The sequence below is a fragment of the Gavialis gangeticus genome, unplaced genomic scaffold (assembly GCF_001723915.1).
Source record: "Gavialis gangeticus isolate Ggan-Ray unplaced genomic scaffold, GavGan_comp1, whole genome shotgun sequence".
Lineage (NCBI taxonomy): Eukaryota > Metazoa > Chordata > Crocodylia > Gavialidae > Gavialis > Gavialis gangeticus.
In genome coordinates this window covers 208,929,276-208,950,452 of record NW_017728992.1, presented here as the reverse complement: position 1 = coordinate 208,950,452, position 21,177 = coordinate 208,929,276, and the positions used below count along the sequence as shown (strand labels likewise).

The 21,177-nt window shown below is 56.1% G+C and overlaps 2 protein-coding genes across 2 annotated transcripts in view; one reads left to right on the top strand and one right to left on the bottom strand.

The window, feature by feature from the left end:
• The first annotated feature begins 1,446 nt into the window (after positions 1–1,446).
• On the top strand, positions 1,447–10,923 carry NAPRT (nicotinate phosphoribosyltransferase). Its single transcript, XM_019528263.1, has 13 exons — positions 1,447–1,753; positions 2,665–2,792; positions 3,704–3,786; positions 4,041–4,171; positions 4,262–4,377; positions 4,490–4,683; positions 4,792–4,932; positions 5,195–5,279; positions 5,497–5,577; positions 5,902–6,004; positions 7,205–7,362; positions 9,235–9,342; positions 9,482–10,923. The coding sequence occupies exons 1-13, from the start codon at positions 1,543–1,545 to the stop codon at positions 9,539–9,541; spliced, it is 1,599 nt and encodes a 532-aa protein (XP_019383808.1). The 5' UTR covers positions 1,447–1,542; the 3' UTR covers positions 9,542–10,923.
• Positions 10,924–15,342: 4,419 nt separating this feature from the next.
• LOC109305249 (ubiquitin carboxyl-terminal hydrolase CYLD-like) overlaps positions 15,343–21,177 on the bottom strand; it is a 20,260-nt gene continuing 14,425 nt past the window's right edge. The window contains exons 9-14 of the mRNA XM_019528259.1: positions 19,501–19,567; positions 18,389–18,521; positions 17,911–18,019; positions 17,532–17,650; positions 16,779–16,998; positions 15,343–16,380 (exon numbers count right to left, since the gene is read on the bottom strand). Coding sequence (XP_019383804.1) covers positions 16,196–16,380; positions 16,779–16,998; positions 17,532–17,650; positions 17,911–18,019; positions 18,389–18,521; positions 19,501–19,567 — 833 coding nt within the window. The 3' untranslated portion in view covers positions 15,343–16,195. The remainder of the gene's footprint in view (positions 16,381–16,778; positions 16,999–17,531; positions 17,651–17,910; positions 18,020–18,388; positions 18,522–19,500; positions 19,568–21,177) is intronic.

Below are 21,177 nucleotides of genomic sequence, written 5' to 3'. Positions count from 1 at the left end.
TCAATGTGATGTTTTCCTAGGCTTCTCCACGGCGCTAGCTCTGGAGTTAGCAATTTGAGGAGAGGCTGCCAAACTAGAGACAAGAGCTGTAAGGAATGACTGAAGTATTATTGCCTTGAAGCAGAAGTGTGTGCGCTCTAGCTTGTCCAAGGACAAGGCTAGGAGGTGACTTCGTTTGCCATTTCTATGTACCGAAAGAGGGAATGGAGATTGGATAACGTGGCTCTTCCATTCATCAGGTAAAAGCATAATAATCCAGGCCGGGAAGGTGAAGCTGGATGAGCCCGCGGTCGCTGTTGTAGTCGCCGGCCCCGGGACCAGGAGTTACCCTTGGCAGCGCGGGGACGGATGGCGCTGGCTATGATGCCGCCCGTCCCAGCAGGAGCTGCTCTGGTTAGACGGGGGATTAACTCCCATTCAGACCCACGTAAAAAGGGCCGGCAGGCAAAGCAGTGCTTTGCTCTAGGGCCGTGGGTTCAGGTTGTGCTCAAGGCCTGGCCCAGTCGACCCCGCAGGATGAGGCCCTTTGGGTGGGGAGTCCAAGGCAGCAGGGCATGCTGGCTGCGGACATGGGGGTGCCGCAACCGTCCTGTCCCTGGGGGCTGCTGGTTGGGAGTGGGCGTTTCACAACCGGGGCCTGTCTTGCTTTGCTGCAGCTTCATCGTCCCCACTGACGGACCCCAGCAAGCAAGTCTCCCTTGCAGGTAGCAAACCAGAATTGGCCGAAGGGCGCTGGTTTTGATGCCACGGGGACATGAATAAGGAGCAAAGCGTGGCCTTGTGCTGTGGCCTTGTGCTGTTCCCAGCCCTGTCCCTTGGTCTTGGCTCGAGCTGTAGGAGCGCAGGTCGCGCTAGGCTGTTGTTACGCTGAGTTACGGTTAAGTGAAGGCACCCCAAAGGGCCTCGGCAATAGCAGCTTTGCTGTCTGCGGCCTGAGAAAAGGCTGGCGCTGCTCAAACGCAGCCAGGGAGCGAGCCAGAACAGCCCGAGCTCGAGATGCCCGAGCCCGGCAAGGGGCGGCTGCAGGGGGAAGCGCTCTGCCCCTGCACCGGGACAGCTCGCTTCGCCTGTTGATTTCCACCCCGTAAAAGCGGCTTAATTCCCTCGCTCTGGGGGTGGAGAAGCTGCTGCCTGCCTCGTGCTCGGGGCGAGCAGGTGGGCCAGGCCGGGGCTGGCGTGGGAAGTGCGGCTCAGGCCTGCACCGCGAGCTGCTGCAACGCTGCCCTTCAGCGCGGCATCCACCCCGCGCAGCCCGAAAACAGGCCTCGGCAGCATTTTTGGGTCGAGTGCCAAAAACACCGGCACCCTTTGACTTGTGAGATGTTGGCGCGCCGGGGGAGCCACGAGCGGCCTGATCCTGGTGGCGGCGCAGCCCTGGCCCCTTCCCCGCCATCTGCCCCGGGCCTAATCCCGGTGCCTGGGGAGCCCTGCCGGGGGACTACAACTCCCAGGGGCCCTTGCAGCAGGCCCCGGCTGCCATTGGCTGCAGGCGGCCACGTGGCGCAGCCGCTGAGCCCGGCCTCCCACGTGGGTGGCTGCAGGATGGAGGCCGGGCGGCGCGGCGGGCTGGCGCTGCTCACCGACCTCTACCAGTTCACCATGGCCTACGGCTACTGGCGGGCAGGGAGGCACCGGGAGCCGGCCGAGTTCGAGCTCTCCTTCCGCAGGTGCCCCTTGCAGGGGGGCTTCGTGCTGGGCGCGGGGCTGGGCGAGTGCCTGGCTTTCCTGCGGGGCTTCAGCCTGTCGCAGGCAGGTAGGGGCGCGCTGGCGCACGAGGCCTTCCTCGCCGCGCGGTGCCGGCGGCTGCAGGGGAGAGGGCGCCGCCTGCCCGGGCCGCCGGCACCGCTGCGCCGCGCTGGTGCTGCAGCGCTTGTGCTCGGTCTCACGGGCCAGGTCTCACTTTTCATGTCTGGCCTTGAGTTGTTTAGCGGCTGTTTCCGTGCCCCCTTCGGCGCCTTTCTGCTTGGTAGTGCCCTTTAATGGTGTTTTCTTGCTTCCCGGCTCATCCGGCCTTTCTCCCACGCTGCTTTTTGGCCTCGGCGCTGCCCCTAGCGTAGCATGGCTCCGGCCTAGCGCGGCGGGAGCGCCTGGCGGGGCTGCCCTGCTCGCCGCCCCGTTGCACCGGCCTTCCCGGGGATCGTCGGGCTCTTTGCACCAGCCGCCTGGCCCTGACGTTGCAAGGGAAGGTGCGAGCCGGGGCCGGCGTGGTCTGTGCTGTCTTGCATTAGCTGCAAGGTTCGCTCCCTGGACCTCTAAAGCAGCTGGCGTTTTGGGCACGGGGCTGGAGCTCTGCCTCCTCCCGCTCTTGCTGCTCCAGATGCTTTCTCCCCTCCTGGTTTTCCCAGCATGTGTTAACCCTGTCTGGGGTGTGGGTTATGCCGCGACGCCGGCGGTTTCCCAGCCCTGTGCTGCTATCCGGGTGCAGCTCTTCCCCAAACCCGCTCCCCCTGCGAGCTCAGATCCGCGCCCGCCTCTGGACCGAGCTGAGACGCGAAGTGAGACCGGATGCGACCGGCGGGGCCAGCCTGGCCGCTGCGTGTCCCCCGCTTGCCGTGGGGCTCGGTGAAAGCGGGTAGGAGCAGAGAGGGTGCGATCAGGGCCCCAGTCCTGCCTCAAGGCTGGTGGCCCCTGCTGTTCTCTGGCTCAGCCCCCGTCTCCCTGCAGACATTGAATACCTGCGGTCAGCCCTGCCCAGCACCACGGACGAGGCCTTCTTCGATTACCTGAGCACCGTGGACACCTCGGAGGTCACCGTCGCGGCTGTCCCCGAGGGCTCTGTCGTCTTCCCCAGGGTGAGTGTCAGCTGGAGCCGGCTGCCAGGCCCAGAGCAAATCTGGGTGAGCAGTATGGGCTGGTGGGGAGAGCACTGCCCAGGGACAGGGGATGCCCAAGCTCTGGGAAATTTGCCTCGACTCCCTGCCTCAGTTTCCCTGCTCCGTATACCACGTGGCATCCTCCTTTGACATGCACGGAGCAAACGGCCCAGTGGCATCACCGTTGGGAGCGCTGGCACATGCCGTATTGTTCCCACGATATGTCAACCCCGCACTTTTAGGGAGAAACCTGGAGGGAAAAGTCCTGGAGGTGCTCTCGCCCTCACAGGAGGATCTGCTCCCCAAAGCAAGGTCCCAGAGGGTTACAGGCACTAAAAATACTAGCATCCCAGTCAAAGAGATGCTCGAATTGTTGGCCCACAGCTCAGCAAACCAAGTCCATGTCAGCCCAGACATGCCGGAGAAACAGGGTTCATTGAAACGAGGCCGTGGGAGAGACGCCGGGGAAGGGGGGAGCACGGGCCATGCCAGGGAAAGGAGATTTAGGAGCCGGGTTGCAGAGGGGAGGCAAGGCTGGCCACCCCTGGCCTGGGGCACAGGGGCGTTTTGCCCCCTTTCCCCGAGCCTGGTAGCACCCATCTCACCTTCCAGCATGGTGGTTCAGGACCAAAGTGTGGAGGGGCTGAGGGCTCAGGGCAGGGGACCAGGCCGAAATGCAGTGGCCTGGAGGTCAGACCAGCTGGTCTAACAGTGCTGCTGGCAGAGGATAGGATGACGGGGATGAAGCAAGCAGCAAAGGAGGGTCCTAGCGGTGAGCACAGGCTGGGTCCTGGAGGTGCGGGGGGAGCGCAGGGGCCAAGCGAGGTGATGCTGCTGGGGGGGACGTGCAAGGGGAGACATGGGGCTCCAACCCCCCGTCCTCTGGGCAGGTCCCGCTGCTGCAGGTGAAGGGGCCCTTGCTGGTGGTGCAGCTGCTGGAGACCACGCTGCTGTGTCTGGTGAACTACGCCAGGTGATGCTCGGGGCTGGGCGCAGCGTCCTGGCGCGTGGGTTTGGGGCCGATTGGGAGACGGGGTGGGGGGCAGGTCCTGGGGGGTCCCAGCAGGCATGTATGTCCCCACTGGGTTTTGCTCGCACCCTCCCTACCCAGCGTTAACCCCTGCGGGCCCCTGGCCAGCAGCTGGGAGCTCTGGGATCGGGGCCGTCTCCCGCGGGGTCTTGCCTGGTGCTGGCGCCAAGCCGATATGTGGGGTTTCTCTCTTCCAGCCTTGTGGCCACGAATGCCGCCCGCTTTCGGCTCCTGGCCGGTCCGGACAAGAAGCTGATGGAGATGGGGCTGCGCCGGGCCCAGGGCCCCGATGGAGCCTTGTCTGCTTCCAAGTACTCCTACGTGGGGGGTAAGCCGAGCCCACGCACCGGCTCCTCGCGGCCTGCCCGAGCTGCGCCGGCTGCGCCTGCACCTGCCCCCTTCCCCGTCTGTGTTGCAGGCTTTGACTTCACGAGCAACGTCCTGGCGGGGCAGCTGTTTGGGATCCCGGTGCGCGGCACCGTGGCCCACTCCTACATCACGTCCTTCTCAGTGCTGGCCGAAGCGCAGCCCCGGGTGAGTGCGTGGCAGAGCCCCCCCACGGCCAGTCACCTGGGATCGGTTCGGGGGGGGTGGTCCTTGGAGCAGCCCTGCCAGGTCCACGAGGGATGCACTGTGTCCCCTGCAGATGCTGGCGCCCCGGGCCGGAGGCGAGCCGGTGGACTTCCCGTGCCTTGCCGCAACGTGGCTGGAGCGGGTCTGCCAGCTGCTCTGCGTGCCCCGGGAGGGGGTGAACGAGGGGGAGCTGGCAGCGTTCATGTCCTACGCCGTTGCCTTCCCCTGCAGCTTCCAGGGGCTGGTGGACACCTACTCTGTCATGAGGTGAGGCCCGCGGCTGCCTCCAGGCACACGCGGGGCTCCCCGAAGCACCCCACACGTCCCAGCTCGGTGGCTGCAAGCCCGCCCGTCTCCTGTCCTGGCTTCGTGCAGGAGCGGTGTGCCCAACTTCTGTGGCGTGGCGCTGGCGCTGGCCCAGCTGGGGTACCGCGCCATTGGCGTGCGCCTGGACAGCGGGGACCTCGCCCGACAGGCAGCTGAGATCCGCCGCGTGCTTCGCGCCTGCAGTGTTGAGTGAGTGGGGCGTGCGGCTGGGGCACGTGGCATGCCTGCGTTCAGGGAGCTGAGGCGTTGGCTGCCTCTCAGCCCTGTTGGGAGGAGATTTTTCCGGAGACCTAAGGGGTTTAGGCACCCCATGGGGGGGGACCCTGCCCCAGGGCCCGTGTCCAGCTGCACAGGGATGCCTTCGGGGAGGCATTGTCCAGCTGCGAGGTCCCTGTTGCGATCCTGCTGCCCTGGTCGCAGCTTCTTACGCCTCCTCTGTGCTCCTGCCCAGGTTCCAGCTGCCCTGGTTCGAGGCTGTCCCCATCGCGGTGAGCAACGACGTCAGCGAGCAGAGCCTGGAAGCCTTCGGCAGGGAGGTCAGGCATGGGCCAGGGGTCGGGGGGCCCGGCAGGTGCTTGAGGCAGGAGCAAACCTGTGGTGCCTCTTTGGACCCCGCCGGGGATGGTGGCTCTACCCCAGTGCCCTTGGAGCCCGGGAAACCCTGACACAAACCTCCCCTGGGTCCGGAGCTGCCTCGTGCTGCGTATCCAGGCCCGAGGGGACCCACAGCGCCGGCGGTTCTTGTCCCTTCAGGGCAGCGACATCGACATGATCGGGATCGGGACCCACCTGGTGACCTGCCCACGGCAGCCCTCGCTGGGCTGCATCTACAAGGTGACGTCCCGGACCCTGCGGAGTTGGCTGTGACCTGCAAACGCTGCCCGGGGCTCTGTCCAGGGTTGGCCGTAGGAACCGGTCCCCTCCGTGCACCCCAGCTCCTGCCTTGAAGTCTGCGATCGGGGCGGCAGAGCCCCATGTCCATGCTTGCTCCCCGTGGGCACGGCCCGTGAGACGTCCTGGGCGCGATGTCCTAGTCACCGGCGGATAGGAGGCCGGCAGTCCGGCTGCGGGGGCTGCTCTGAGCCTGGGGGTCTAGGGAGGGTCGGCCTGGGAGAGCGGCCCTGAGGTGTGTCGTCTCCTTGTTGCTTCCTGCCGCAGCTGGTGCAGGTGAGCGGCCGCCCGCGGATGAAGCTGACGGAGGAGGAGGAGAAAATGACGCTCCCAGGGTGCAAGGCAGCGTACAGGCTCTGGGATGCCGCGGGTGAGCTGGTTCGTCACGGCTGGGCTCTGTGGCCCCCTCCCAGGAGGGTGGCACCAGCTCGAGGGCTGTGTGGAGGGAAGGGGAAGGAGTCCAGTCCTGCTCAAGGGAGGATCGGCCCTGTCCAAGCTAGCCCAGCTAAACTTTGCAAAACCCCCCTTGGCCCCAACGCACGACATTGCACCCGCCCCCGCCCCTGGGAAAGCAGGGGGACCGCGGCAGCCAACTTCCCGCTTGTTAATAGCACCAAGGATGACTGCAAGGTGCTAGAGAGGGATGAGACCCTGAGGCTCAAATACAGAAGGGGGGTAACCGGCTGGGCCGTAGCGCTGCTGAGAGGGAGCGCGGGGCTTCTCGGTCTCCGAGAGTTAGCAATGGGATGCAGTCTGGGGCTCTAGGAACTGAAGTTTTCATGCAGCACGTGGGAAATGAGTTGTGCTCGGCCTCAGCTGGGCTAGCGTGCGCTACGCCGGGCTCTGCCTTTTAAGAAGGATGTAGAGAGTCTGGAAGGGATTGAGCGGTGGAAGATGAAGATGATATGGGGATAGGTGGGCAGCCCTACACGCCAGGAAAGGTTGGGAGAGCCAGGCGCGTCGAGCTCGGGGTGCAGGAGGCGAAGGGGGACACGACAGTCTTCACATCAAGGGCAGTGATCCCCTGCTCTGTGAAGCCCTGACGAGGCCTGGGTCCCATCCCGGGCCCTGCACTTCAAGGAGGACACGCACTGTTTGGAAAGAGTCCAGCGCCGGGTCCCAGAAATGATCAGGGGCTGGGGGTAAAGACTGGCAAGGGTTGGAAGAGCTGGGGGGGCTGAGGCTGCAGAAGAGAAGACTGGTAACAGTCTCCAAATCCCTGAAGGGTGTTTACAGAGAGGATGGAGACGGGTTTTCCCCTGAGACTGTCGCGGACAGGACTAGGAGCAGTGGCTTCAAGCTACAGCATTTGCAATCTCCAACCCCCCTCCCCAAAACCGTTGGGGGGGACGGCCCCTGCTTTGGCTGATAAGGGTCTTGCATGGCTGGGGGGAGCCGTGGGACTGGATCTCCAGCTTGCACCCTGGAGCCGGGCTGGGCGTGCAGACGGACAGGAGAGTGGGCGCTGGCTGAGCTAGCCGAGCTCTCCGCCTCGCGCCTCCTGCCCCAACCTCTCTGCATCGGGGCAGCTCGCTTCCTGGCTGACACCTACCTTGCCTGCTCCTCACAGGTCACCCCTTCATGGACCTCCTGGCTCTGGCGGACGAGAGTCCCCCCCAGGCAGGGCAGGAGCTGGAGGTCTGGGTGCTGGGGGGAAGCCTGGAGGCTCTGAGAGTGATCCCTGCGGCGGCGGAGACCCTGCATCGCACCTACTTCAAAGATGGGCAGGTCAGGAGCACCCTTCCCCCCTCCTCTTGCCCTGTGCAAGCGCCTCTCTCCTGCCCCTGGCTGTGATCTCCTCGCCCCCGGGAGCCACGGAGAGTCAGGCGGGTCTGTGCATGGAGGAGAGTCTCTGGGAAGCGCCCCCAGCCCCACCTGCCCTGCTGAGACCTAGCAAACTTGGCATCCTGAGCACAAAGAAATAGTGGCCTTGAAATCAGCAGTGGTGCAGGTGGAGAGGGGAGACGGGGCAGGGAGCAGGTAGCTGAGACATGTCCCAGCGACCTGGGGAGCAGAGAGCACTCATGGCACAAGTGGCACGAGGCAGGAGCAACCCCCCAAGCCAGTTTGGGGGAAGAGTCCTACCAGGCCCTGGGTTTGACCCTGAGCAAGACACGTTGGGCTGGCGGCAGGGAGGTGCATTAGCCCCAGGGGGAGAAGCAGCAGGCTCTACACCCCTCCTGTCCCCAGGATGCTTTGGAGGCAGGGGCCCTCACCCCCACACCATGCTGTGCACTGAAGGGAGAGGAGGGGCGTTTCTCGCCCCCTCCACAGAACTGTGTCCTACAGCTGGAGATTGACGGATGGGCCGGGATCTACTCGGGTGCCATGTCAGTGCAGTGCGCTGAGCTCTGGGCGCATGGGGCACAGGGGCTGGGGTCAGGAAAAGCAAGATCCCTGAGCTCCCCCTGCTTGGCCCACCCAGGGCCCCCTCCTCTTGCACAGCCACCATGGAGGGGATCATCTGGAAACCTGCCTTTGGGCCTGCTCTATGATCAGCCCCAGGTTCCCACAGCAAGGGACTGTGGGACAGTGCAGGTGCAGTGAAGAGGGCAGAGAGAAGGACCTGGCTCTCCCAGCAGAATTGAGGGGTTGGACCTCAGGTCCAGCTGCCTGTGGAGCTGGCTGCCTTCAGCCCTGGGCTGGCCTTGCTGTGCTCTAGGAACAGCCACTGTGCTCCACCCCAGAAGTGGCTGCATGTGGCCAGCAGAGTTCATACAGAGAGGGAAAAATAAAGGGGTGCAGGTGCCTTCAAAGCCAGCTGGAGGGAAAGGCAGGGTGAGATCAGCCATCAGCCCCCATGTAAACCAGCTTGCTGTGCTCTTAGCAGGTTGCTCTGGCCTGCAGTGCGCTGCTCGGGGCAGCTTTGCTGAGAAGAGATCAGGACCCCGGGAACACGTCTCGGGGTGTGGGGCTTGGGACCTGGTGCTCCCTGCCCCCAGGAGCATTGCACACAAGCCAGGAACTCTGCACACCACTCCGTGCATGTGTGTGTGTACCATTAATCTCAGCACGTACACACCATTTAATCAATGTATACATTAATTTGTGTGTGCGTGTGTACATTGTAATCTGGGTATATGCATTTAACTTGTGTATGCACCATTTAATCTGTGTGCACACCATTTACTCTATCTATGCACCATTTAATCGGTGCATGTTTACGTGTGTAATCTGTGTGTGTGCGCGCGCACATCATTTAATCTCTGTGTGTACACCATTTAATATGTACGTATGCACAATTTAGTGCATGCATGTGTTCATCTGTGTGTACAGCTGGGCTCTGATCAAAAACAGCAATCCTGAGGCGGCGGCAGGAGTTTTGTATGCTAGGGGAGTTTTCCGAAGCCGAGGCCCTGCTCCCGGTTGGAAGGCCGGCGGGAGGGGGAAGGGAAGGAGCCGTGTCCTGCCTGGGTGTTGGCACCTGGCTCAGTCAGGGAAGGGGGCTGGAGGGCCCAGCTGGGGCAGAGAAGTGGGAGCCAGGACCCCTGTTTTCTCTCTCCTGCTCTGCCACTGGCTTGCTGAGGGACCTTGGGCAAGTCCCAGCCTGGCAGGGCTGAGGCTCCTTTAACCCATCTGCCCCCTGATTCTCCCGCTCAGGTTTGTGAGCTGCTGCCCAGCCTGCTGGCGATCAGGAGCCACGCCGAGGCCTCCCTGCGCTCACTTGGTCCTGCTCACAAGAAGCTGCGGGAGCCTGAGGCCTACCAGGTGGGCAAGCTGGGATCACAGGGCAGCGAGGGGTGCTGGCACGGGTCTCGCCTGTCCCTGCCCTGCGAGGGGTGTGCGCTGGTCTCTCTCCCAGGCGGTGATGGATGTACTGACTGGCTCCTTCCCTCTCTGCTCCCAGGTGGCCATGACAGAGAAGCTGCATGCCCTCCTCCAGGACCTGTGCCAGGCCAGCCAGTGAGCGGTGCCTGCGGGTCCAGGTGAGGCGCAGGGCCTGCTGCAGCTTGCCAATGCACCAGCCCGGCCTCAGGTGCAGCTCTTCCCTGGATTTCTTACAGGCCCTGCTTGTCCAGCATCCTCATGACTTTGCTCCCTTGAGTGCATTGCCCTGCGGGGATGGCTGAAACCACAGCCCTGGGGGCAGAGGGGAAGGAGAGGATTTGAAAAGCTAGGGGAAGAGCTGATGCCCGGTAGATCCCAGCTCCCTATGGTATCCCCTCGAGTGGGCAATGCAGCAGCTTCTCCTGGTCTTGCTGTCTGAGATCGCATCTGACCAAGTGGGCTGTTGCTGGTCAAAGCTCGTGCCTCTCCCCCGCAGGCGGTCGAGGTCCTGCCTTGCTTATGAAGGCCTGGCAGCATGATAAGTGCCTTGCAGGCATGTGCCTTTTGCTGAAGGACCCACTGCAGCTCCAGCAGGTGGGACCAGTTTCAGGTAGCGATGTTCAGGGGAATGGTCCTAGCTTACGTCCTGCAGGTGAAAGACTAAGCCTGTGATTCTCAAGCAAAGCACCCCAGGGTGCTGCAAGATCCTTTGAAGCATGCCACCAGCTGATGCACAAGGTTAGCACTGCAAGGTGTGCAAAACACCCCCGCGTCTCAGGATAAACCTAGATTTCAAACAGGAACTGAGTGTCCAAAGCACTCTGCCATGCCAGGGTCCCTCCAAGCTGTGCCACACAAGGATGGCTCTCAGGTTTTCTATAGGAAACAGCTGGTGTTTGCCAAGTTTGAGAAGGGCTGGGCTGGACTCTCGTCCTGATGCAGCGCTGCCTTAAACCCTGTATGAATATTCACATGCGTTTTTATTCCTCTCAACGAGCTTCAGTAGCTAGGAATTATTTGGCGCTCAAAGCAATGTGCAGTCCTGTGCCTTAGCCCACGTAGGGGGTTTTAGCACGGCGCTCTCAGGCTGAGCTGCCTGGCCACAGAGACCGCAACTGGGCTCTGACCAGGTTTCGTGGAAGAGGTCGGATGGCATGAGCATCCCCTGTGCAATGCTGCTTCAGGAACTGGCTAAATGGGAAATGCTGGGCTGCGGCTGACTCTCCAGTCACGCACTACTGAGGGAGCAGGCTTTTTTGGAGCATTTCCTACTTCCAAGCAAGCAGTGAGCCCTATTTTTGCAGAAGAGCAGTGGGGGATAGGGGTGGGCTGCCAGGAGCCGATGCAGGAAGAAAATCAGCCAGTGCTTGTCTCCCTACCTGTGTCTGCTTCTGCTAGGGCAGCATTTCTGGGAAGAGCCTGGGAGGAGAAGCTCCTGCCCCACTGGGGGTAACAGCTCCCATTTCAATCTTTGCTGTCAGTGTTGCACTTAGACACTGGAAAACAAGACGTCTTTCCCTGTTGTGGCTTGTCCTTTGCTTCTCCATTGGGGGGTGGGGTTGGGGGGAGTCAAGGGAAGGGAAAAGGGGGTGCACTTTGAGTCTGCAGTCACGTGCATCACACTGAGCGTCTGTGCCCTCGCCATGCAGGGCGGCAAACACACAGCTCCCCCTCTCCTCTGTAACCGCACCTCTGGAGCTGGGTGCAGCTTCCCAAGGAGGCTGCAGCTCCTCCTTCCCAGTATGCCATGTACTCTCCCCATCCCTATAGGCTCAGGGGCTGGGAGTCCTCCTGGAGCTCAGCCTGGGCACCCCCAATCCAGTCCCCTGCAGCTCCTCCATACCTAGTCACCGTCTTCCCTTTCACCAAGCCCTGGAGCCCTCTCAGACTCATACTGACACCTCCCCTCCATTGCTGATCCTTTTCCACCTGCCACAGCTGGGCTGAGGGCAAAATTTTGCCTCCTTTTACAACCAGGCCACCTCTTTCCATTGCCTGGGGACTCCATCAGGGCTGGTGGGGAGTGGTTCTGGCCTGGGGACTCCACTCCCCTTACAGCCAGGGTGTTTCTAGGAGGGTTATTTTAGTCCCTGCTCTCCCCGCTGCTCATTCAGGAGGAGCCTTGTTCCCTGCATCTCCTGTGCCTCATCCCAATGGGCCCTGGGGTCACTACTGCCCAGAAAACAGCTGAGATGGGTGCACAAAAGGAAGAGCACTGCTGCTGCTTCGCTGTGCGCAGCGCCATGCACTTGCACCCCGTGCTGCAGGAGGCTGGAGAAGGGCTCTTGGAGGGAAATCCACCACCTTTAGCTGTGGGCCTGGAGCAGGGAAGGAGAATGAAGTATTTGGGCAGAAAACAACATTAGCATCAATGGGACGAGTGCTCAAGGGGGTTAAAAATGGAGCTATTGTCCCTCCTCCCACCACCCATCTACCTGCTCTCCAGGCTCCTCCAAGTGCTAGGACCATGACCAGGTATGTGGCCCCAGCCCTTCCTGGGGGAGTCCGAGTCCCGTCTTCTCCTCACAATGATCCAGTCCCCACAGACGAGGCACTGGAAGAGCTGAGATTTTTCCCTTAGGGTACAGTGCAGCTTTTACTCTTCTGGATCACCCCGACTCGTGGCAAGTGGCACCACGGAGGCGCGGGAGGAGAAGACTGGGGGTAACTGGCTGGCAGCAGCACTGAAGGCACCTAAAATGAGTCTGGCTTCATGCGTCATGGGGTCAGCTTAAAATCCCTCTGCTTACTTTGACAGAAGGGTTCTCAACCTTTCTGGACTTGAGGCACCCCTCCAAAACCCTTGAGACACGAGCAGCACCCTGCTCGCAAAACTCATTTATATGACAGCACTTCTACCTCCTTGCCAAAGGACTGGGCAGTGGGGGATCATTCAGCAGAGACAAACCTGAGTTTGCTTTTTTAATCAACTTATCTACGTTATCTCCTGGCACACCTCAAAGGATCTGGCAGCATCCCTGCGCCATCCCAGCTCCCTGAATCACCATTTTAGTAGAACAGAATACATTGCAATTTTCAAAGACCTGGGGACTGTGTAGGGCAGAGGACTCACAGCTCCAGCTTGGGAAAGTGTTGCAGACAGACACTTGCACTCACATCAGCTGCGTGAAAGGCTCTATTTAAAAGACAATTTGTACATTAAACTAGTATCACCCATTACACTGAATGGAAAAAAGTCAGCGCAAAAGGTATTCCCAGAACCCGCCTTCCACAAACTAATACGTTAAGGCAAAATGACAGAAGCCAGCTGAAAAAAAAAAGGCATTAATCCTCATATGAGAAGCAAGCTGCACAACATACAGGGGGATTAAATAGTACAGAAACCCTCAAATGAACCACAAGCCACTGAGGGCACAGGGAGCAAGGTTAAACACAAAAGGCTTCTGGTCTGAGTTATTTGTCAATCGTTGCAGCAGCAATTGATGTGCACTTACTTGGAATAACCCAGCAGGGAATGCTGATGACAGGAGCTTGGATTTTCAGTGTTACGGTGTTAACTTACAGAGTCACAAATCGCTCGTCACTCACAGGCCAAAAACCATGCATTCACTCTGGCACCAACGGTCTCAAAATAAGAAATCGCCACAGCTACTCCTGACCCGAACGCAATGAAAAGGGAGTCCGGCTGGATGCATGCAGCCCCTGCGAGCATTGTTGTGATAAGAGAAATCCAGTTACAAAACTATTGAAAACTGCACTGTTATTTCTGCAGCGAGTGTGGAAGAGGGAAGGGAAGCACAGTGGAAATCAAGATCAGCTCTGCAGAGTCAAGGGAACACAATGCCTAGGCCTCTGGCTCCCTTTAAATAAAATCAGAGTAGGATGGTATTGCCGGCTCAGACCACGTTATGCATAAGGCACTTTGGTTTGCTAGAAGAAGTGTCATGTGCTTAGCACAAGACAGAGAAAAGACAAGTAAAAAGAGCGGTTTGCCATTAAACATTTATGCTGGGAAATCCCAGCGTGCTGCATAGTCAGAGGGCAGGATTCTGGCTCTGTGAGACCCTGGAGAAAATGTCCTGAGTTCTTAGGAGAAGCTGTAGAAACAGGTCACTTAGGGCTGACAAGGAAGAGAACATGTTAAGAGGAAAGGCAATCTCAGATGAAGAAGATGGGGATAAAGAGCCGAGACAGATCATCAAGACCAAGAGAGGAGAAGACCATTTCTAGCGCTCTGCGGATTGTAGGGAATAGCCAGGGCAATTAACAGGTCAGCTTAGAGCAGAGACAGCCAGACCTTAAGTATGAACAACCTTCCAGGGGCTCTAAATCCTACGGAGAAGGGAAAAAAAGAGCTGGGAAGAGATTTGGTTAAAAGGGATCCTGTTCATTTGCAAGGGAACCCTGCAAGCAAAAGCTACCACTGGTCAGTCTCCTGCTTTTCTGAGACAGAAGCTTGAAACTTGTGGCTGCAGAGCAGACTGTGAAGACAGAAGCTCGGACTTGGACACAGAAGCAAGCGCCTGCAGCAGACGTCAGCAGAAACAGACCATGTTCTCAGCTGGAACCAGGGGAAGTTTTAAAGCGACTGTAACCCAGAGCCTTCAAGCATGCTTTCTAGAGAAAACACCACCTCTGCCTCAGGACACCTGCATTTGGAGGATGGAAGACAACCGTCACTTCACCGACCGCTGGCAGCCAACTGCTCGCCTCTTCTCCCTCAAATTGATGGGCATGAAAGCTTCAGAATCAGGGTCCATGGCTTTATCTTATTACACTGCCCAAAGCACATCACCTCCCATACAGCACTAAGAAACCCCAAAACGTCATTCCTGGGGATGATGAGAACAGAGGATTCAGCACAGATTTAAAGGACGCGAGTGCAATTTGGAAGCGGGCAAAGCACTCGCGAGTCTCATAGCAGTGGGAATTGCAACGCTCAGTACCAGTCAGGAGCAGACAATAAAGGACAGAAACTTCAAAACTTGCTCCAAATTTCCCAGCGTGATCCCAACTTAACTTTCTCTGCATATGCTTGGAAAGTCAACTCTGAGAACCGTATTCACCCTAGTTGTCAGGGCTTTTTGGCAAGGTCAGGTTCATGACTATGCTACTCATCTTCCCCTGACAGATGAAATCGCCCCCAATACTTATTAGGGAAATAGGATAATACCTTTCAAAATGGGCATATTAATTGAGAAGGTCACTGAAGAGCTCCATTAGAGGTATAATACTGCTACCAGCTAGAAACTAGGCTTAGTGTTTGGTTGGTTAAGAATAGCAGGTTTCTATTCAGAAGACCCACTCTGTTGTCACCAGAGCCCAAGACACAGGCTGAATGCCCCCACTTGCACTGGGGATTGTGGCATCTGGTCCCATAACGTACTGCATTATTCCACAGCAGTGACCAAGTCCATACAGCAGTGATCCGGTCTGATCCAAGCAGCACCGTTCACAACGAAGCACCGTTCCATGCTGCAACAGTTATGCTTCGTGTTAAAAGAAGGGAGAAGCAGGTAGCTGCAATCAGCCCTGATCTATGCCATTTAGCTGGGCCCAACATGTTCTTGACAAGCCATCAACATGGCCTTTCACTAGATGAAGTCTGGGCAAGCCATCCCGCAGCATGGACTCCCAGTGGCTTCCTACCCCCACTGTGAGAACCACATTTTATTGTGGACTGGAGGGGCAAATGTGCTGATCTCCATAACAGCATTTCTTAAAGACTAAACACACACCAATGCATCCTAGACCAACGCCGACTCTTATTCCTGGTACGAGCATAAAACCGTAATGCATTCATTTAAATAAAAGAAAATTCTAGGGATTTTTCTTTGGTTAGCGCTCTTTTACATGTACCTTGGGAACATTAAGAAAAAGGGGAATAAATTTTGAATTGACAAGACATCCCTACCCTCCAATCAACTGCATATACTTTGAAGAAGGAAAAAATGTGTTGTCTTCCTTGATATTATTCTGAAAAAAATATATTTGTGCAAAGTGCATTCCTGGCTCAAATCAACTCTAAACTAGTCTCAAGCCAAGTTTCATGTTTAAAAAAAAGGGAAGACAGCCAAGAGAAAATGGTGGTGGACTGGGTGGTGGGGGATGGGGAGCAGAAGTAAAGAAACACTAGTTATAAATAAGCTAGGGCTGGTATTTGTTCACTGTGGATGTTCAGAACGGCCCCTGCCACGGAGATGTTTGGACTGGAGTTCACATTTTAGAGTATTGCCAGTCTAGAAATTCCCTTCCCGAGACATCTGACTCCTAACTGTGTAGAAGGACATCACATTCATTTGCCCATGTGATGAGATATGTCGCACAGAGATCCAGTTCCATTCTTGCCAACCTGAGAACAATCCCCCCCTCCCATCTTGGCTTGTGGCTCTTATTCCTGAGTCTTAGAGGGAAGAGCTATCAGGGAGAAGGGAGGGTTGTAAGGATGCGAGAGTTGCAGAGAGTCTGGAGAGGGAAAGAGCAGGAGGAGGCGGAAAGAGGCATGTGGCGAAGCTCTCCCACAAAATAATGTCCTAATTAAAAAAGTCTAAACCGCTCAGATCTGCAGGAAGTCCAATCTAGTGCTTGGCTAAGGCCGCTTGCAGGATTTTCAACACTGAACCTTGCTCTTGTGCATACCTCGATCCCAGCTGTTGGAAGACGTCAGCAAATGCAAAGCTGAAAGGTCATTTGACTCGGACTCTGGGTTTCACTGATAAGCAGCTGCAAAAGCAGAGGCTGTCTGGTGAGAGCTGAGCCTCTCCTTTCCAACGCCTCATTGTTCTGTGCTGAAGTGGAAGCCCACGTCCCCGTCTGCCCTGCCAAGCTGGCATCATTTATAAAGTGCCATTTTCTTGCTCTGGTACATGTACATGTAGGCGTCACAGAAGAGGCGTTTGGCCACTCCTTCCATGTCCCGGGGCTGCTCCATGGCCAACGTGGCCACTGGCAATTCCAGGTACTTGGCAACTTCTGGGCACAGAGTCACTGTGGGGATGTTGAAGCCCGTCTCATCACCTGAGCCAGAGAGGGAGAAAGGAAACATGATTTGGGCTCAGACCTAAGAGACGAGATACCCGGCTCAAGAACACCACAGCCAGTGACAGAACAGGCCCCTTTACTGGCTGTTCAACAGAAAGGACATGAAGCATAAATTAATCTGTGCCTCACAGATGTTGGCCCCTTCCGGCACACTGATGGGGAAGACTGTCCAGCAGTCAGTGGGGTTGCTGGGCACTAGAGCCAACAGTCAAGCCCATCTCACTGCTCATTTAAAATATCATTTTAAATATCACTGAAGCAGCCCAGTGAAGTCCAGGAAAGACCTCACGTTCATTGTCTTCTAGAGCAACACAGGAATACATGACATCTGCTCTGAGCTGGGCCTGAAAGTGCAAGTGCGGCTCTCTCCTTACCGTGCCTGTCGGCCATGCTGTCAAAGAACATCCAATTCTCCTTCTCTGGTCCATATTTCACAAAGGAGACATAGTGACTGGTCTCTATACAGAGCACTGCAAAGAGCTCCATTTTCTCCCGTGGGACCCTCTGGCTGCCCAGCTGGCTCGTGCTGGGAAACTCGTCAGGGACATGCAGCTTTGTGGGCCAGTGTGCTTTGCGCTGGTAGTGAGAGTGAACCTGAGGGCAGACAAGGCACGAGCATCGATGGATTTAGTAGTGTTGCTGCCACTTCATGTGCACCCAGCCTCAAGAGAAGGCAGCCAGGGAGGAATGTTTAATCCAGTTCCCAATTCATTCAGAAGTCATCTGCTTTCCCCTTAACTGGATCCTTCCCAAGTGCCACTTGGCTCCAGCACAGTCCCTGCCCTAGCTTTGACTCTTCCACAATAGCAAGCCACATTCTCCCATGGTAAGTATGTTCTGAAAGCTATGAACCCTGCAATGGAAAGCCCTCCAAGAGAAGTCAGAAAGTGCAAGTACTCAACCAGCAGGGAAAGTCCGCAGTCAAGGCTGCAGCCTTGTTACACGTTTGGGCTCCATCTGGATGAGAGATGTGCAAGTTCCTCATAATATGGCTACTAACCACATGTGGATGACCGAGGCAAAAGGAGTGGCCTTGCTTAGACAAGAACCCCGCCTCCGCTAATGGCTGCAGAGAAAGCAGAAGTGGAAATATCCCCAGACTGCAGTTGGACGAGGAGATGGGATACCTGTCTGCAGCAGGAGTTACAAAACTGCTTCAGCCCCGTCATGGCAAATGTCTGGTCTTTAAAGCACTCTGAGCACTCCTGGGTGGCAACGTCACCACACATGGAGCATTCCCGGGGACCTGAAGTAGGAACATAAGCAATAGGAGCAGCATCACCACAGGGAATCCATATACTCCCGACCCTGGCAAGGCAGAGGGCACTTCACGCCTGCTAGGCAAGGCCTCCTTGGTGAGCAGAAATCACAGCGTGATCCCTAGTATGGTGTTTACAATTGAACCAGACAAGCCCATCCCACTGGGTCCAGAAGTGCACAAAGCCTGACAGTGTTAGCTGTCAGGTGCAAGACAGTCCTTATAACCCCTCCTGCCCAATAACTTACTGTCAAGCAGCAGGTCAGTGATATCCAGCTCTAAGGAGGGAATGATTTTGCTGAACATTTTATATTCCTTCCCAAAACGGGGCATCTGGATAATGAAACAGGATGGGATCTGTGAGACAACAAGAGTGAGTCATTAAATCAGGGGGGAAACGGTTCTACCCACATAAACCCTGCCAGGAGATAAAGCCTGAGACCCTCTCCCCAACCCTGCAGCCGGATTAAGCATTCTCCATAGGATCTCCTGGTGTCGGTGGAGACAGCACCTCTCTTTGCTCATGAAGTGCCCATCTCACCTTTCATATCTGCTCATACCTCCCTCATAGCACAGCTATTCCTGCACTGTGATGTTAGCTGTAAACTCAGGAGCCAGACTCACTGTGGAGATGCAGAGTGAAAGGCTCTTCTGACAAGCAGGTGTGGGAAGGCGAGGACACGAAGGCAGCGGCTAGTGCGAGGAGGTAAGGCTGGCTGCACTCACCTCCACTAGCTTCAGTTCAGAAGACAGGAAGGAACGCTCCACTAACTGCTGCACGTTGGGTACCACCAAGTCCTCCTGCTTGTCCATGAATATCTGGTAACAGTAACAATCCTGTTCTTTCCGGCCTCTGGACCTAAAGGAAGTGTTCAGGAGTCAGGACACTCTCAGAAACGTGGTAAGCACCATGAGTGCAGGAAAGGAATGGGACCGGGTCCTGCCCAGCATCTCATTCCATTTCCATCATCGATGGGCCAAACATCCCCGTTCAGTTTAACATTTAAAAGATGCACTGATTTATTTGTTGTTATTCCTAAATTAGCTGTGCTATACCATGACCAGATGATCCCTGCACCTGGGATACAAGATGCTCATCTGCAAAGCATCAGGCTGGAAAATTGCAAAGCCAAAATATGTGGCATTCGTGAAATTGTAAGATATAGCTCCTCCAAACTTTCACACCCCCAAGCCCAGTAATGATGGAGCAACACAGGAAGAAAGGGCCTCTCTTAAAACAGCCCATAGCAGGAAGGATGGAGTCCAATAAAACAGCTGTTTTTGTATCACTGCTTTCCTGAGCAGCTCTATCCATTACGTCTCTAAAAGAAGGAATGCAGAAGTATAGCAATCCCCTTCTATACTCTTGATCGTTGCAACTTTTTACTTTTAGTTTCCTTCAGAGCCCCATAAAGAGCTGAGATTCTGGGACTAACTCCACTGACTTCCTCAGACTCCAGGCTCTCAGCCAGTTTGGCAGCCTGAGAATGTCACAGATACAACCTGACCATCTGAAACTGCTCCCCAAGGAAGCCGATGGGGATGAGAAAATTGGGCACTGTGCCACTATCGGCTTTCTCCAGTTCTCTAAGTCAGGGAGATAACGCTACCTGCACAAACCCTGGGAGCAGTGTGTTCCTTCCTGGAACATGCCCCCAATGTGGTAGATAAAGGGGGACTGAGAGACACCAGCAAGGATCTCTCTCTCAAATTAGAGATTTGCTTCACCATCTCCTTGGTGCTCAAGGGAAATGAATCATGCCTCTTCCCACTCCCCATCTCATGTCTGCACAACAAAGTCATTTCTAAAATAAGAGCACACCCAAAAAGCAACTTACTGCAGTCTCAAAAGAGGCTCTATCCCCAGGATGTGATGCATAATGAGATTAAGGAACTCCTCTGGGTCTAAGAGGTCAGAGAAAAAAGCATTGATCAGAGGAGATAAAAATCAGCAAGCTTGCCTCCTCTACTTCATCCACACAGGATGGGAGTTTGGGGGTGGGGGAAGCCAGTAGACATGGGGCTGTGTTTTGATATTGTGTTTCCCTTCTTTTACTTTACATATGGTGCTATTCAGACTAGGAGCTGAACTCACACAGTTAACTGCCTAGATCAGCGGTTTTCAGCCTTTCATTTGCAGACCCCTAAAAAAATTTTGAATGTTGGTGCAGACCCCTTTGAATTCATATACTTTCAATTGATCATAGTCATCTTTCACACACCCCTTAGACAATCTGCAGACCTCTGGGGTCTGTGGACCACAGGTTGAAAGCCACTGGCATAGAGAAACAGGTCAACATAAGAGACAGACACAGCTCTCCACAAAGAGATGAAGAGGAGTCAGGAAAAGATGTCTCAGTTTCATCAGTAGTGAATGACTTCCTAGTTATTTTTAAAAAAGAAAATTCTTATCTGTACACTGCAGGCAAATACTGCAGGACAACTTTATTTAAACTTTGGTAGACCAAATCTCAAGGAATGTTTATTGCCAACTTCAAATACATTGAACTATCTTTGAAGCCAGGGACAATGCAAGAAACCAGACCAAGACTGGGCCATCTCTGGTAAGGAAGAAATGAATAGAAAAAAGATACTGATAAATAAAAGGACAAGACATCAGATGTCATGGGAAGAGTTTGTATCTTCTATTTTTAATTACTCATCTGAGTATTTATATGGCCATCATGTTAGTACCTGGACACTTAAGAATCACTTTGTCATTACTGCCAGACCCCTTCATCTAAGGTGTGCCAGAGACACTTGTAAATACTAAATGAGCTACAGTCCAGAGTTTCTCAACCCATGGTACGCATAGCCCTGGGGGTACACGAGACATGGGCAGGGGGTATGCGGGTGCTGTGTTTTGGTCTTTGCCTGCTCAAGCCAGAAGCTCCGGCTGCCGCCCCTCCCGCTACATCCGGTGCACCAGGGCTTTCACTCCCCAGCGTCAGTGTGCTTGGGGGATAGGGAGGGAAGACCTCCACAGGCTGCTTTGCTCCAGGCCACAGTGGAAAGTGAGACTTGGCTTGTGGCAGTGAAACTTGAAGTGCCACAGTGGGACTTCCAGTTTCACTTTTGCCATGTCAATCGGCAGGGGTTACATAAGGTACCAAAGGCTGAGAACCACTGAGCTACACTATGAGGCAAGTAACAGCCTCAAAGGATGGAGGATGGGATTCACCTCCAAGGAGGATTATTCTGCACTGGTCCGATCCTGCAGGGAGCAAACCAGGAAAGCCAAGGCTGCAACTGAACTCCAAGTAGCTTCGAGCATCAAGGACAATAAAAAGTCCTTTTTCAGATATGTGGGGAGCCGGAGGAAAAGCAAGGGCAACACTGGACCCCTGCTGAACCAGATGGGACAACTGACACCCAGGAAAAAGCCAACCTATTAATGGGTACTTTGCGTCGGTCTTTCATCAGTCCCATGGGACACCCATGCCCGGTACGGGACAGGGAGGTCTGGGTGGGGGAGATCCCCTGCCCTCCATCAATGCTGACCTTGTGAAGGAACA

Bases quoted from the DNA above. Each gene is read 5' to 3' on its own strand.
- NAPRT (XM_019528263.1), top strand. From the start codon at position 1,543: ATGGAGGCCGGGCGGCGCGGCGGGCTGGCGCTGCTCACCGACCTCTAC. The intron at 7,363-9,234 runs GTCAGGAGCACC...TCTCCCGCTCAG, and splicing joins CCTACTTCAAAGATGGGCAG to GTTTGTGAGCTGCTGCCCAG. The intron at 9,343-9,481 runs GTGGGCAAGCTG...CTCTGCTCCCAG, and splicing joins GGGAGCCTGAGGCCTACCAG to GTGGCCATGACAGAGAAGCT.